The following is a 14,901-nucleotide window of genomic DNA, read 5'->3' as shown; positions in this document are numbered from 1 at the left end:
GACAATATCAAGTTTTTATGAGATAATATTTTGTTCCAACTGTGCTTATCAAATAAAAAAATCACATTATTAAGTCTTTATCAACGATTAAATACACAAGAAAATATTATATGATTGAATTATGCATTGAAAAACTTCAACAAACTTTTACAATATTGTGTCTAATAATGTATAGTTAAACGTAACTTTAAACTGGGAGATGGATTGTCAAAATCATTTTCAAAAGTTTAGTTACTTAATTAGTTTAGATTTTATTACATACAGTTTAGATTTTATTACATACAGTATAAAATATATTAAAGATAAGAAAGATTTGGGCTGAAAGATTTTATATTGATTTATTACAATCAATTTTTGGTTGATCAAATTGGTAAAGTTTTACTAAGTAATTCTTGGTTAAAACAACACAAGTATTATTAGAACAATTAGTCATTTTTGACTAAAATAACTCAAATATTATTTGAATACTTAGTTACTCATGGTTAAAAAATCGAATATTGTTTGAAAAGTAGTCATTTCTAGCTAAAAAAAAGAAGTATTATTTGGAAAGTAGTGATTCTTAGTTAAAAAAAACTAAGTGTTGTTTGGAAAACAGTTATTCTTAGCTAAGTGTTTCGTGAATGAGAGGAGTGATCTAAAAGATCACAAAGTTTTACTCACTCGATAGAGAAAACACGTCTTTCGATGAACATACTATTTAAACACTCTACTTGATTGCTAAGAGGATGTTGCTTGAAGAAGAAATAAGCATTTAATGTTGAATGAAGCATATTTAATGCAACTTTATGTTCCAACTCGTTCAAACGTGTGAAGATGGTTACCTGAGTTTGAAGCTCTCAACAACAAAAAGAGGATTTGCAACAACTCTTCCTTCTATGCTCAAATGTCTTAGACAAGACATTAAGAGACAATAAAGTCTTATCTTCATCTTTGAGCATCACTTCAATGTTCCAAGATTATGAAAATCTTGTTAAATCTATAGATATTTCACCATCATTCTTGATTTTGTCATCCTGAAAGAATACAATTATTTATTATTTTTTCATTCAGAGTTTTTGTTTCAAAGATTTTGTCATACATACTCAAGTTTCATTCATATTTGTACAATAGGTCTCTCTCTCACGACTCTCCTAAGTGTCTTATCTTGAAGACACAAAATTATGGTGTTTCCAACATTATTGATCATGTTAGTCTTCCCTCCCAATACAAAGACATTCACATGTTCGCCTCATCATTTATCAAATCAATGCATCATTGTTGTATCAAGATACCTTTCATCTTGATCTTCTATAATTTGAAGTCGTTCTCACTAGAAAACTTATCAATGTTAAACTTGATGGTCATGTGTTCAAACCTTGTTTTTCTTGACTTTCTTCTTCTCATCCCCACACATGATGTCAATTGAGAGAATATTAAATCTATGATTAAATTAAAGAGGGAATATTAAAAAAAGATATATAAGTTTAAAAATTAAAAAAAAAATATTACTTTTTTAGATAAAATTTAAAATTATCTATTTTTAAAAGTAATATAATTTACTTTCAAACAATTTTAGATTTTTTTTAAAATCTTATCCAAACAACTATTTTATCTTAAATCATTTCAAATTGTCTATATAATGAAATAGTTTCTTAAATTTTTCTCTTGAAACACACTATAACATAATAAATATATGATTAAAATATTAGTGTTGTTGTTAATTCCACCCAATATTTTAAATATTGGATTCCTTTGAGACATTATTTTGGTGTAGAGTTAATGGGAGGAAAAACAAACATAATGGAAGAATTGTTGATCACATGGATGTTGGTGAGGAGTTAACTTGAAGACTAAGATTGGGAAATTGATGAGACCAAACTTTCTAAGAGCAAGCAATGGCCATTTATAGCTTCAATCAATGTCACCACCAAAAATCCACATTTATTTCATTTCATGTATTATCATTTTCTAGTCTTCTAAGTTTCTTATTTTATTATTTTATTATTTTACTATTTTCATACTTCTTTGTTTACAAGTGATATGATTTTGGAGACCAATTTTAAGAAATAAAGTTTTAACTATTAATTATTTTATATTTTAAAATTAGTAATTAAAATATTAGTAATTAATTAGATATTAATTTAAAAAATAGTTTATAATTTTTTATTAATAATAAAAATTATTTAGATATCAATAATTTTTTAATATATAATATAGTATTTGATTTAATTAATCTAATAATTATTTTTTTTAAATTAGTTTTTATTTAATTATATTTAATATTTTGTGGTAATGATGGGTGTAAAGAATCATTTAACTTTTATATTTTAATGTATTGTAGGGAAGGGATTGTGTTCACTGTTGAATTAAATTGATCTTAACATGTTTAATTAATCAGTTTGATATTAGTGATTTTTTACTTACAAAATAAATATTAATAAAATAAACTACACTTATATAAAAATATTAAATTATATTAAAAAAATAATTATTCTTTAAATTCATATATTTTATGGAATATTATAAAAAGATTAAATATTATTTATACAAATTATATACTTTCTTAATAAAAAACAAAAGGCTTACTTCTTAAAATCTTTCAGTCATAACAACTAAAATCAGATCCTCATGTCAAAATCCAACATTGAGAAGAAGTTGAAATTACTCTCACAAAAGACTCCAAAAATCTCCATCTTTGAAATCGTGGTAAAAGACTGCTTTTTATAACCTTGATGAAGCGTGGACACATGATTCCCAAAAAATAAGATAGGAAGATAACATTGTTATAAGTTATTTCAATTAATAATCAAAATTATCTATAAAAAATTAGTTTCATGTATTAATTTTAACACATTATTATCTAATATGAAAATATCTAATCCATTCATCTAAATTTTTTAAAAAATAAAATATTTCACTCTCTTTTAAAATATTATTGTACTACCGGATGGTCAGATGATTGACGTTCTTTCGACATAGTTAAACCCAAAGAATGAGGTCCTAAAACATTATTTAGCTAGTAATACACCAAATTATCACAGAGCATGATTAAAGCGTGATTTTATCCCCTTTTAGGCCCTATGCGCGGGTCTATGACAACAAGTTTCCAACCAAAAAGTATAAATAATAGAGACATCAAAGTGACATCGGTAACTTTCCAACTCTCACACCTGCATATTCTACTTGGACTGACTTAAGCATCAGAATATCTTTGCAAGTTTTCCGAAAAGACTGAAAGGCGGAAAGAACATAGAATTTAGAATATGAGAAGACCATAAGCTTGAGGGAGAAGAAGTCTTTATAGATGGAAATATTTTAATAATACATATATAATCTAAATATTTTAAATTACATAAGATCTACTCCTAATTTATATAATTATAACACACTTATACAATAAGTTTATGATTTGTTAACTTCTATATAAAAATCACTATCTAACCTCTCTGCAAAATAACTCTTCTAAATTTGAAACTTAAAGGGAGTGTTTGACAAGGTATTGAAGAGGGTGTTTGTGTTTCATAGACAATGACAACTGGCATCTAGTTGAAAATGTTGTCACTGCTGATCATACTTCATACACTGTTGAATTTTGAATGTGATGATGTTGTGGATGATTGAAGCTGTAACTCAGTGTTAGAGCCAGAGTTGGAGGATGATGAACTTGAAGAAACTGATACATAAACTCCTGTTGGCCTCACTCCTGCTAACTGCATTAAAGGTTCATTTGGGTTCTGAAAAATGTTCACAACTTTTCTCATCCTTGGCCTCAACATGGAATCAGGATGCAAACATGCCAATCCAACAATCAATGCCCTTTTAGCTTCTTCCTCATCAAATTTGTTCTCTAGTCGTTTGTCAACACACTCAACCAATGCATTTTCTGCATGCAGATTCCACACAGAGTCTACAAAACTGTTCCCTTGCTTAATCCAGTTTAACCTTTTCCCACATGTGACTTCAAGAACTACCATGCCAAAGCTATACACATCTGATTCAGGTGTAGCTCTCCCTGTAAAGCTTAGTTCTGGAGCCAAATATCCTAGAGTTCCATTGAGATTTGTGGTCACTGAACCTTCACTTTTGAGTAGTCTTGCTAGCCCAAAATCTCCTAAATGAGCATCGTGATTGTTGTCCAACATGACATTGTTAGGCTTAACATCTCTGTGAACAAAAGGGTTTCCACACTCTTCATGAAGGTAAAGTAATGCTGATGCCAATCCTGTCAATACCTTGTGCCTCATTTGCCAGTTCAGACTGCCTTTGCCGATGAAGTGATCAAGGCTTCCATTTTCCATGTATTCATAAACCAAGAGAAGATTCTTGCCTTCAATGCACCAGCCTTGGAGCTTCACTAAGTTTTTGTGCCTAAGACGCCCTATAGTACATATTTCAGCTAAGAACTCTCTTTCACCTGTGTACACAACCAAAGAAACAAAGAAAAACAAAATGGTTAAGAGTAGAAGAAAATCAAAATCACAGGGAGATTATGGAAGGTGTAACAAATCAGAAGCAACTACTTTAAGTAGGTTCAAAATTATGGAATCCATATCCATGCATATAGTTTTTGACTAGTTGGACAAAATGGATTGAAGTCACTTGTTCCTTTTGAATGAAATACAAGTCATAAATCAATCATACCTAAGTAAATTTAAGATACATTAGATTTCCAATCCTTCTTAATTTTTATGCAGCTCAAGTTATCCGTTATAAATGTGGACTTTTTAATCACACTTCAGTTGCCTTCTAAGTTAAAAGAATGAAAATTACTAGAACAGTTTCTCAGTCTTTTAAATGGTAACATTATCCCTTAAGTTGTTGGTATACTTTGTTAAGGTGTGTTATTTACCAAAGCATACCTTGCTTGGAAGTTGCTGAAATCTTCTTGACTGCTACAGTTTTTCTAGAGTCTGATATGATTCCTTTATAAACACTGCCAAATGCACCTTTTCCCAAAAGATTTTCCTGGCTGAATTTGCATGTTGCCCTTGATAGTTGCTTGTAAGTGAACACCTTGGGGATATCTGCAGCCTTCTTTGATAGGCTTTCTATATCCCCCCTCCTTTTACCCCTCAAATATCTTTTCCTCCAAAAAGCTATCCAGATAAAAGGAAATAAACATACCATGACAATTACCAATAAGGTCTTGATGGTGCCAACTCTACTGTGTTCAACAGAAAGAAAAGGAAGTGGCACTGATGTGAACACCCAATTGAGGACTTGGTGGCTTTCAGGAAAAGTGTTGCCTGTGGAGGCTGTGAAACCAACATAAATGGAGCTTGGAAGTATGTCAGGTAGATTAATTGAATGGTTAAGGACATTCTTCAATTGGCTTTCAGGGTATCCCACAGAGACAAAAATCATTTTACTCCATCCATCATAGTCAACTTTGACCTTAATGTCTCTTCCACTTTTGAGGTCAATGCCACTGCTATTGAGACTCTCAGATGCAAGTGGATTTGTGATGCTTGTTGTCACTATCCCAATGTGGTTTCCATCTTGTTCAAATTCATTCATGAAAGTGTCCATCTCCACAGCTAGTTGTTGAAAACCCCCACCTACACAACATCATTTTTAGTTTAGACTACAGAAGAAAAAAATGTTCTGTTTTCATTCCATGAATCAAGAGCACAGGATCTTGAGCAAAGTATTAAAACAAGTCTTATTTTTTTGTCATGTGTAAGAAAACACTAACCGATTTCTAGTTGAAATCTTGAATTTGAAAGTATGCTATTATTTTATTTTATTTCTGGGATACTCTTGTTTTCTTCATCATGTGTGCATTTGCAGTATTTGTGCAACATAAAAGTGTTTTCAACTTCTTTTTTTGTCTTATCCAAATATAGGTTGCCATGTGAGCAAAAACAAAACTCCTAAACAAGATATTCAATACATTAAATGAATACATTGTGTTTACCTGGTGTAGACTGATCAAACATGCCAAGATAAGAGCCATTTGGTGAGGGCCTGTTATCATTAGCAAACACTAGTGCCACTCCATCCCCAGAGCCGGTTGAATTTTCTGAAAAAGGAGTGATCCTAAGAGTGAATGTGGTGGAGATAATTGCAGGCCAAGCAGGCACAGGATGAGGGTACAAAACCCTTCCAACATTTCTGGTTGTGTTAGACAGTGTTGAGCTTGAGTTGCTGCTTTGTTGTGGCTCTGGGGTGAGACTCAAATACCCATTGCCGGCAGTGGCTGAACCCATGCAAAGCAGCTCACCATTGGTGCAACTCTCAGAAGTGAAAGTAACAAAGGAGAAAGTGTTGGGGTCAACCACAGTGCTTGCACCAAGTTGAGGCTGGATCAGCAGGTTGAAGAACAACAAAAGCATGATCAACATGGTTGTTGTGTTGTGCATGATCATCCTGAAAGAACTTAAAAGAGTTTTTTCCTTTCTTACTTGTTCCATGTTTGGTGTGCATGTGAATATATATATGTATTATTTGGTGGTGAAGTTTTTCTTGTGTTTTGAATGTTGTGTTGTGTTGTTGTTGTTGAGAGAAGCATTGTGGATGAGCAAAGCCAGAGTAGCACTCTGAGTTTTACTTCACACACATTTGACTTTGGACCAAATATATGCTTCTTGTTGATTTATTTGGAGGGTTGGTAAGTGGGGTCTCACAGGGTAATGCTACATGCAAATATCAGAAAGGACAAGGAACTTTGATACTTCCTAGGAATTTACACATGTTTTGGTTCTTTCCTTATCTAAATTTTGACCCTTAATTTTTTTCAACCCAACAAAAACCGTACGAAGGAAGACAACTTGTGGCGAAAATAAATAATAGTAGTCATACATGAATATTTTAGTTTTTTTTAGTGTATTAATTATTAAGTAAATAAAATTTTAAAAAATTATCAAAATAGATAAGTTATTTCACCATTACTTCAATGTAATTTAGCATAATTTCAATATAATCATATTTGACATGACTTTAATTCACAACTAATTATAAAAAATCATATCACAATTCAAATATAATAAAATAGTGATATTTTTGACACGATTTTTTCACATTATCTATCATTATAATTTATTTTAGTAATTTTTTAAAATTATGCCCATTTCAATACTAACGAATATTTTTACCATTCTTGTAAATAAACACACGAATTTTAAGTATGGATTAAATTATAATATTATAACATTTATAATAAATCAATTTAAAATATTTTAGCACGTTAGTAAATACAGACTTTCAATTTTTAAATTATATTTTTTTATCTATTTTATGATTGTACACAATGACATTCCACCACTTCTAACAAGTCAAATCAACAAAAAATACTTTTCAGTGAACTTCACATTTGTATTGTCTTTTTTTATCTTCTTAGGTTTAATATTATATATTATATCAAACCGTAGAAACTTCACCCTAAAAAGGGCCCTATATTAAATACATAATCTTGCATTATATGTCAAAAACCGATTCCAAACTTCAATTTCATACACTGTCAAATTATTATGATATTCTTACATTTTGATTTATTGCTTTTTTTCACTGTTTGAACTAATTAGTGTTCATCTTTAATCTCTCTCAACTCTATATTAATTATCAAAATTGAGCATTATTTATTAGATGTCTTATCAATATTGAGTTAAGATTAGAGGGGTTATACATGGATGTCATGCATGTCTAGTAAGTAATAATTTAAAATTAATAAAAAAGTTAAACTATAATTACCTTGAAATATTTTTATTTTAAAAAATAAAATAATTATACAATATATAATATTTAAAAAAAAACATTCTAGATTGCAAAATTTTAAATATATTATATCTTTAGAAAATATTTGTAATTTTGAATTACACAATTCATAATCTATTGAAAAACATTATATACTTAAAAAGACATTCTAAATTGTAAAATTTATAATATTTATTTTAAAAGATAAATTTTTAAATTATTTTGCTATTAATATAGGAGTCATATTATCAATAATAGACAAAGACCTAAAGACACAAACAAGTGTTCCCTAAAGAACCTATTGATACCATTAATCAATTTTATTAATTACACTAAAAAAATTTGCTATCACCTACAAATTTTAAATATATAGATAAATTATCACTTACATAGGAATGTAAAAAATATAAAAGTAGTAATAGTTAACTAAACTAAAAATATTGAGTCTCTAAGTAAAAAAGGGTGTGTGTGTTAAAAAAAAAAACTAATTTTCCAAACGTTTTCATAGAGTGGTTCATTTCAAATCTTTAAAAAGTTCAAACTATGTGCTTAAAGAAAGATTATTCAACCGAACCAAATATAAAATAAAATGATTTGAAAAAAAAATACTGACTAAAACAACTTCAGAGATACTATTCCATCTATTATTCAATATAAAAAATAAAACTTTGTAGTAATATGCAATATAATCGTTATGTTCTTTCTTTGATTTACTCAATGTGACATTAAGCATACCATTATTGGATGTCATTATTTGAACTTACATTATTACTTCATTTATCTCATAGGATGATAACTCTTAAATCATATAAGATATAATTAATTTATATTACTAGTGATTCAATTTTTTTTACTATATATAAATAATGCATGATCATAAAGAAGCATTTCATCAACTTCATAAGAATAACACTTATTTCAGTTTCCATAAAGATCACAAGGAAATTTATTGGAATTTTGGACATCAAAAACTTAGCATTGGTGCAACCTGCAGAATATCCCTCGTGGAAGTTATTCATGCATATTAGTTTCTCCATTAAACAAAACATAAAGATAACAAAAACCAGAATTACATGATGACACGTGCATTAATGAAAATCAGCATCTCTGAGGCCAGAAGGGATGAGCACCACACATAGCTTCTGCAGTTTCTACAGCTTTGACCAAACACGGCTCAAGCTTGCTTCAATTGAGCCATGAGGCTCGTCCGTTGGTAAATAAACATCATCCTCAAACTGCATAACCATCAATATTTGTAAAGTATTTCTAACTTAACCTTATAAAACCGGTTTACAAGTTGAACCGGTTTACAAGTTGAACCGGTTTACAAGTTGAACCGGTTTACAAGTTGAACCGGTTTACAAGTTGAGGTTACCACTTATATACTATGAAATATTATTATCTCGATGTAAGATCTCCAAAAAACACTCCTCCCGTTGAGACCCTCCAACTCATGCATGAGACTATATGTTTATGGGTGATCCAATAGCGACCGACTTGATAAGGTCAGTAAACTCTCATTAAGATAAACTTTAAATGATCATATCTAATACCATCTTAAAGAATGTACTGTTTAACTTAACCTTACAAAACCAGTTTATAAAACCAGTTTATAAGATGATGTTTACATTCACTTATATAATATAAAATGTTTTTGTCTATAATCAATGTGAACTCTTTAACAGAAGGATCTGAAATATCAAATACAGGTACATGACACAAATTGAACTACCCGTGCATGATAGCATCTTTCGGCCAAACAGTTTTAAAATCTAGTTAAAGAAAAACTACATCAATTTAGAAAGTCTGACTGGGATCATTTGCTGAAAAACAGTTCTGGTTCAAAACAGACCACTTTATGAAAGCGGTTCAATGGTTCTTTGGAAAATCTAACCATGCACTTGCATGAATATGTGTAAAATGGTTAACCGAACAGGTTCACATCAAACCGATAACACAAAACTGTTTTGGAAAAAACTGAACCAAACACTTTATGAAAATAGCTTGACTCAAACTGAACTGTGTTTATAAGAACAGTCTTTTAATCATAAAAATAATTGATAGGTAACTTCTGCAAAACCCATTTTAATGAAATAAAAAGATGATGAATAGATTGTGAAACCTTATTTAATTAGAATTAGATTTTTTTTAAATCTGATTTCTTGGTATATCATATAGGAATAAAACTTCTAATAATTATATATATTTATTGCGATCAGTCTATGTAAAAACTATTATGCGTAGTTTAATACCCAGTTTTATATCTGCTGCTTCTATATTTCTATCTTTCAACACTTTTTAAACAATTGCATCTTTGGAGTGAACAATTGGTACAATTCTTTGAAGTGATGTAACATGGTAAGACTAATAAAAAAAGAGTTAAAATTTCCAAGTGTGTTCAATATTGGGGATGCTCTAAGGATAGTGAATTTGTGTGGTGAACATCTCCAACTTGTGCAAGATTTTTCAGGGAAAAGAATGAATACCTTCACAATTGGACCATCCTTGCTTGAGATGTTGACTGGTAAGAAATGAAGATTTGGCATCTTTAGATGGACATAAGCAATGTCAGGAAATCTGAAGCATAAAAGTATTGTTATTTATTCCCTCTATGATTGAAACAAATGCATTAAACTTGTGGCATTTTGAGGAACACCTTAAGTGTCTGTGAAATGCAGAGACAATAGAGAGACAAATAACCTGTTCAGTGTGGCCTTTGCCATAAGGTAGAGTGTGTTTTGAACAGATGGGCTATAGACTCCCCTGTTTGGTGGCCCAAAAAATGTGTCAGCCAGAACTTTTTTCACTTCCAGATACTTGTCTGTGAAGTATAGTGGCTTCTGAGGGAGGTTGTATAGCGATTCGTACGAATACCTACAACCAAATACAGGTAAAAGAACACCAGTGTTATGATCAATGAGAAAACTTCTCAGGCTAAAAGTCTTTACCTGGATGAATTTGTGTGAACCTCTTTCATTTTACAATGATGAAGTTGTGTGAACTCTTTCATTTTACAATTAACGAATGATAAGAAAGATTGTCTCACCTAACAGCTTCGTATTTCTTGGCGCATAAAGCGTCGGAATTAGTGATCCCATATCAATTAGAGATAAGAGATTTATCATATTCTTCTTTTCTTTTACTTTAATATGGTATCATAGTCACTATCAAGCCATCCATTATATACACGTGAGTTGACAGGTTTCGGTGTGAGGGGGTGTATTGGCTATCCATTTCATGGTATATAAGTGGATGTAAACTTCATCTTATAATCCGGTTTTATAAGTTTAAATTATGTTTAAAGTCTACTTCTTAATATCAAGAAATACTAATGAAATTGTTCATTTTGTGCCTACAGGACTGGTTTCTAGAAGATTAAGGGATCCATTTTAAATTATACGGGGACAAGACTTTACCTCCACAGAGCAGTTACTTCTGTTGCCAAAATCCTTTCGCGGGTATCTGGAAGTGCTGTGTACTTGTCTCTAATGAAATTCTCAAAACCAGACTGCTCAAAAGTCAAAACAAAAAAGAGAAGGAAACCAAGCATCAACTTGTATTTTTCTAAGCATGCAGTTCTTTGTAACAAAAACTATGCAACACATTCCAAAAACCAGTTCTCTAGTATAACATGTTATCCACTTGTTTGTACTAAGAACCTCATTTTGTGACAGAAATTAGAAATACAACACGAAAATCAAAGCAGATGCTTATATATAGAAAGCTTACCTGGGTTGTCTTCAACACTGACAATCCTTCAATACCAGAAGTCAATTGTAGTGAACCAGACTTCTGTAGTATTGCCTCTGTTGTATGCTTCTCAGACCCAAGTGTGAAACCTTACAGAAATAAAACCAAGGACTCAGAAAAGAAACAAACTGAAGTTTATAAGTCAGATTTGTTCCAGTAAATCAAGAATTTATCAATATTTTTTTCAACAATAAGTACTTCAACAAAATGGAAAAACCCAAAAAAATTATTAACTATATCAGTAGTGCCAATAAAAAAACTGCATAATTCAAGAAGCAAAGTGAAAGTTTGAACAGAACAAAGGGTAACACAAATTGAATGGAACAAGGCTAACAAAGGCATAACCTCTCCTGAGAGTACATTCTAAAACAAACAATTTTGAAATGTATAGTAGTTTGACTAACCATGTTGATGAGGTTGACCATCCACAATGACACGCTCCCATGGTTTTTCCACGATATTCACAATAGCACCAGTGACCTACAGAAAAGCAAGTAAGAATTTTCTTTCTACCACGTTTCAAAATGATAAATAATCCTTAATTTTTTAAAATCTCGTTTCAGAAGCAAGCAAAAATAGACAACTGTTTCTCTGTTTTTAGTCTCAATACATGTTAACAATGTAAATTGTTCTTTCCCAATATACTTCCTCACACTCAAAACTATTGCACTTGGTGCATGAATAATATGGTAGATGACTCAATAATGGATTTAGGATAAATTCTTATATCATCTTTTACAGTTTGGGTTTGTAGTACCAACTCAGTCCCACAAAACTAGTGCGGGGGGTGAGACATGACTGCTAATTATATAAACTATTCTAGCCGTACTAGCTGGTACTTGTGTTTTTCATAGGGGTGGCAAAACTGATCTGCCATTGGCACGCCAAGAGTGGACTGAGCCGGGCTGACCCGCCGAAGTTATACGGGCTAAAGTTGGTAATTCATCCTATCATAGGGTGGGTTGGCGGGCCACTTTTTTTTTTTGTAATTTTTTGTTTTAGACCTATTTATTTGGTTGTAGTTATTGATATCAAAACAACAAAATATAAAGAAAAGCAATAAAATTGAATCAAATTTTAATATTCCAATCAGATAAGGTTTAATGTCTAACAAAATAAAGTAAATATTAACAATACTTCAATTAATCAAATGATGTATACAAAAATTCATGTAAGTAAAGTTCTATATAAAACATTAACCATCACCAATTTTGATTCCAGAAGCTCAAGAATCCTCTTTAAAAGTGTCAAAAATTCTAGTCCTACGGGTTAGGTGAACTGGGCTAGTACGGGTCAACGGGTTCAAAAGATTGACCCGTCCCACCTAAATAATGACGGGTTGGTAGGCCTTCGGGCCCGACCCACTTTGCCATTTGTTTTTCTCAATATTTCCAAAAATAAGTTGAACCAAATACTTACATAATGACATTAAAAGAATATGAAGGATGACAATAATTTCAGATAAGAGATGGTTCAGAACAAAATGTTTACCTAAAAACGATTAAAAAAACTACAGGATTAAGGAAGAACAAAAAAAAAATTGGGAGCATAAAGTACAGATACTGATAATAGATTTTCAGCCACCAACCTTCTTGTAAAATGATACAAAGTGCTTGGCAAGTAGAATAGCAAAGTCCTCGACAGAAAGTATATCCGAGCATTCCTTTGCTTTTGCATACACCTTAATTGAACATTGGATAAAAACTAAAAACTTAGAGAACTGAAGATCAGACAAACATATTCCTGTTCTGTATAAATCTAACATTCGAGAAACATGTACCAGAACAAGAAAATAACATTGACATTCATGTATATGCTCTAACCTTGAAAAGTTCAACCTAATTCCTATTACTATGTATCTGGCACAACAGCAATAACATGTTACTATTACAGATGTTTCCCCTTGAATGGTACACTCACTATACACTACATCCTTTGATATCTAAACAAAAAGAATTTTCACAGTATGGTTATCCTTAGCCAAGTGACTATCATCATCAACAACAACAACAACAAATCATTATCTCACTAGGTGAGTTCGCCTATATGGATCACACGACATCATTTGCAGTAAAACATGTTTAACTATAAGGCAATTAGTTCCCAAAAATCACAAGAAACCCCTCATATTCAAATTCAACTAAATGAGTAAACCACTCAAAATAAATCTCAAGCAAGGAGTACACACTCAGATCAAAGGGGTTAAAAAATTCACAACCAGAAATCAATTAACTGGCTATAATATCAGCCCCTGAAGAGCACAACGAATCAAAACTCTAAACTCCACAGACCCAAATGCCTGATATCACTTGCAGAACAAGATGCAAACAGATTCAGATTCTCTGTTTCTTCTTTCTCACAAATCTTTCCACGTAAACACTCTTCAAAATAGGACAAAATATGTGAAAATACAAACACTTTTTTCAAAGAATACAAAGCTTTGATTGCTCATGCCCTTCCAATAGAAATCATCAATCAGAACAAGTACAAGTTGCAGTCAAAACCAAAAAAAAAAAACAATCAGAGATACGATTCGATACTAATAAGGTGGCAGTAGTTATTACCGTGTTTTTCATGGTGTCAGTGGCAACGATGTCAGAGTTATCATCGCGGAGATACGAGTTGACGCAATCAGAGAAGAGAGTAATACCTACGCGCCACTCCACAACGAAGTGGCGACCCTGCGGCGTCCTCCACACGCGCGCAACTCTGACGCGCTCTTTCCCGTGCCTCTGCTCAAACTTGAACCCCTCCACAACTTCCTGCGCCATCTTTTCGGAATAAACACTGTTTAGTTAAGTGAAAGAGTGAGTGATTTTACGCTTTCGAGTTTCACTTTATTTATACTCGCGCGTGTTTCGCGTGAGGACACGGCCATCTTTGCCTGTTTCACCGTAACTCTGTGTGCGCGTTACATCATCGTCCAAACAAATTCCAAAATTTTCAATTTTTTTCTATCAACAATTTGGTCTTAACTTTAACGGGATTCGATTTCTTCCGTTAATTATAATTGGTTAAAAATTATATAATTAAGAGATACAAAAGTGAAATTAGAGACTAACGTTTTTTTAATTTTTTAAAATTTAATTAATAATAAAAAAAGTGTACTTGAAAAATGTGTTAGAATTTTCTCCTTTTTCTGTGAAATTGTTACGTGGCAAGAAACCTAATTTGAAAATCATGGATGTGTCGTGATGTTACTAGGATGGGATAAGGACGTGCAGATTTTAAAGGTAAGATTTTTAAAATAAGTTAAAACTCAGTACGGCAATGAATATAATTTATATGCTTATTGTAAAACTTTATGTTATGAATTATAATAAATTTACTATTTTTGTAATAATTTTACTCTACTAATTGGTATCGGACGAGTCAGTCTCAGATCTGTTGACAATATAACTGTGTCGGAGTATCTTTTTCAGATTCACCACTAAAGAACATCCATAACAAAAGAAAGAAAGAAAAAATAATAAGAGACTA

At 31.3% G+C, this 14,901-nt stretch overlaps 3 protein-coding genes across 3 annotated transcripts; all 3 read right to left on the bottom strand.

Annotated features, from left to right (window-relative positions):
• Positions 1–3,554: 3,554 nt before the first annotated feature.
• LOC137829439 (probable L-type lectin-domain containing receptor kinase S.5) lies at positions 3,555–6,708 on the bottom strand. The gene is made up of 2 exons (XM_068636243.1): positions 4,839–6,708; positions 3,555–4,393 (listed from the first exon to the last, which is right to left on the bottom strand). The coding sequence occupies exons 1-2, from the start codon at positions 5,506–5,508 to the stop codon at positions 3,555–3,557; spliced, it is 1,509 nt and encodes a 502-aa protein (XP_068492344.1). The 5' UTR covers positions 5,509–6,708.
• LOC137829438 (lectin-like protein LEC) lies at positions 5,874–6,341 on the bottom strand. The gene has a single exon (XM_068636241.1). It carries the CDS (start codon positions 6,339–6,341, stop codon positions 5,874–5,876), a length of 468 nt encoding a protein of 155 aa, XP_068492342.1.
• Positions 6,709–8,558: 1,850 nt separating the features above from the next.
• LOC137830401 (uricase-2) lies at positions 8,559–14,369 on the bottom strand. Its single transcript, XM_068637718.1, has 8 exons — positions 13,986–14,369; positions 13,010–13,102; positions 11,826–11,901; positions 11,401–11,510; positions 11,088–11,179; positions 10,372–10,545; positions 10,158–10,248; positions 8,559–8,906 (listed from the first exon to the last, which is right to left on the bottom strand). Exons 1-8 carry the CDS (start codon positions 14,190–14,192, stop codon positions 8,823–8,825), a joined length of 927 nt encoding a protein of 308 aa, XP_068493819.1. The 5' UTR covers positions 14,193–14,369; the 3' UTR covers positions 8,559–8,822.
• Positions 14,370–14,901: the final 532 nt, after the last annotated feature.

The sequence above is a fragment of the Phaseolus vulgaris genome, chromosome 7 (assembly GCF_000499845.2).
Source record: "Phaseolus vulgaris cultivar G19833 chromosome 7, P. vulgaris v2.0, whole genome shotgun sequence".
In the NCBI taxonomy this organism is placed as follows: domain Eukaryota; kingdom Viridiplantae; phylum Streptophyta; class Magnoliopsida; order Fabales; family Fabaceae; genus Phaseolus; species Phaseolus vulgaris.
Note: the sequence above shows the minus strand (reverse complement) of the source record. Positions and strands in the feature narration are given on the sequence as shown.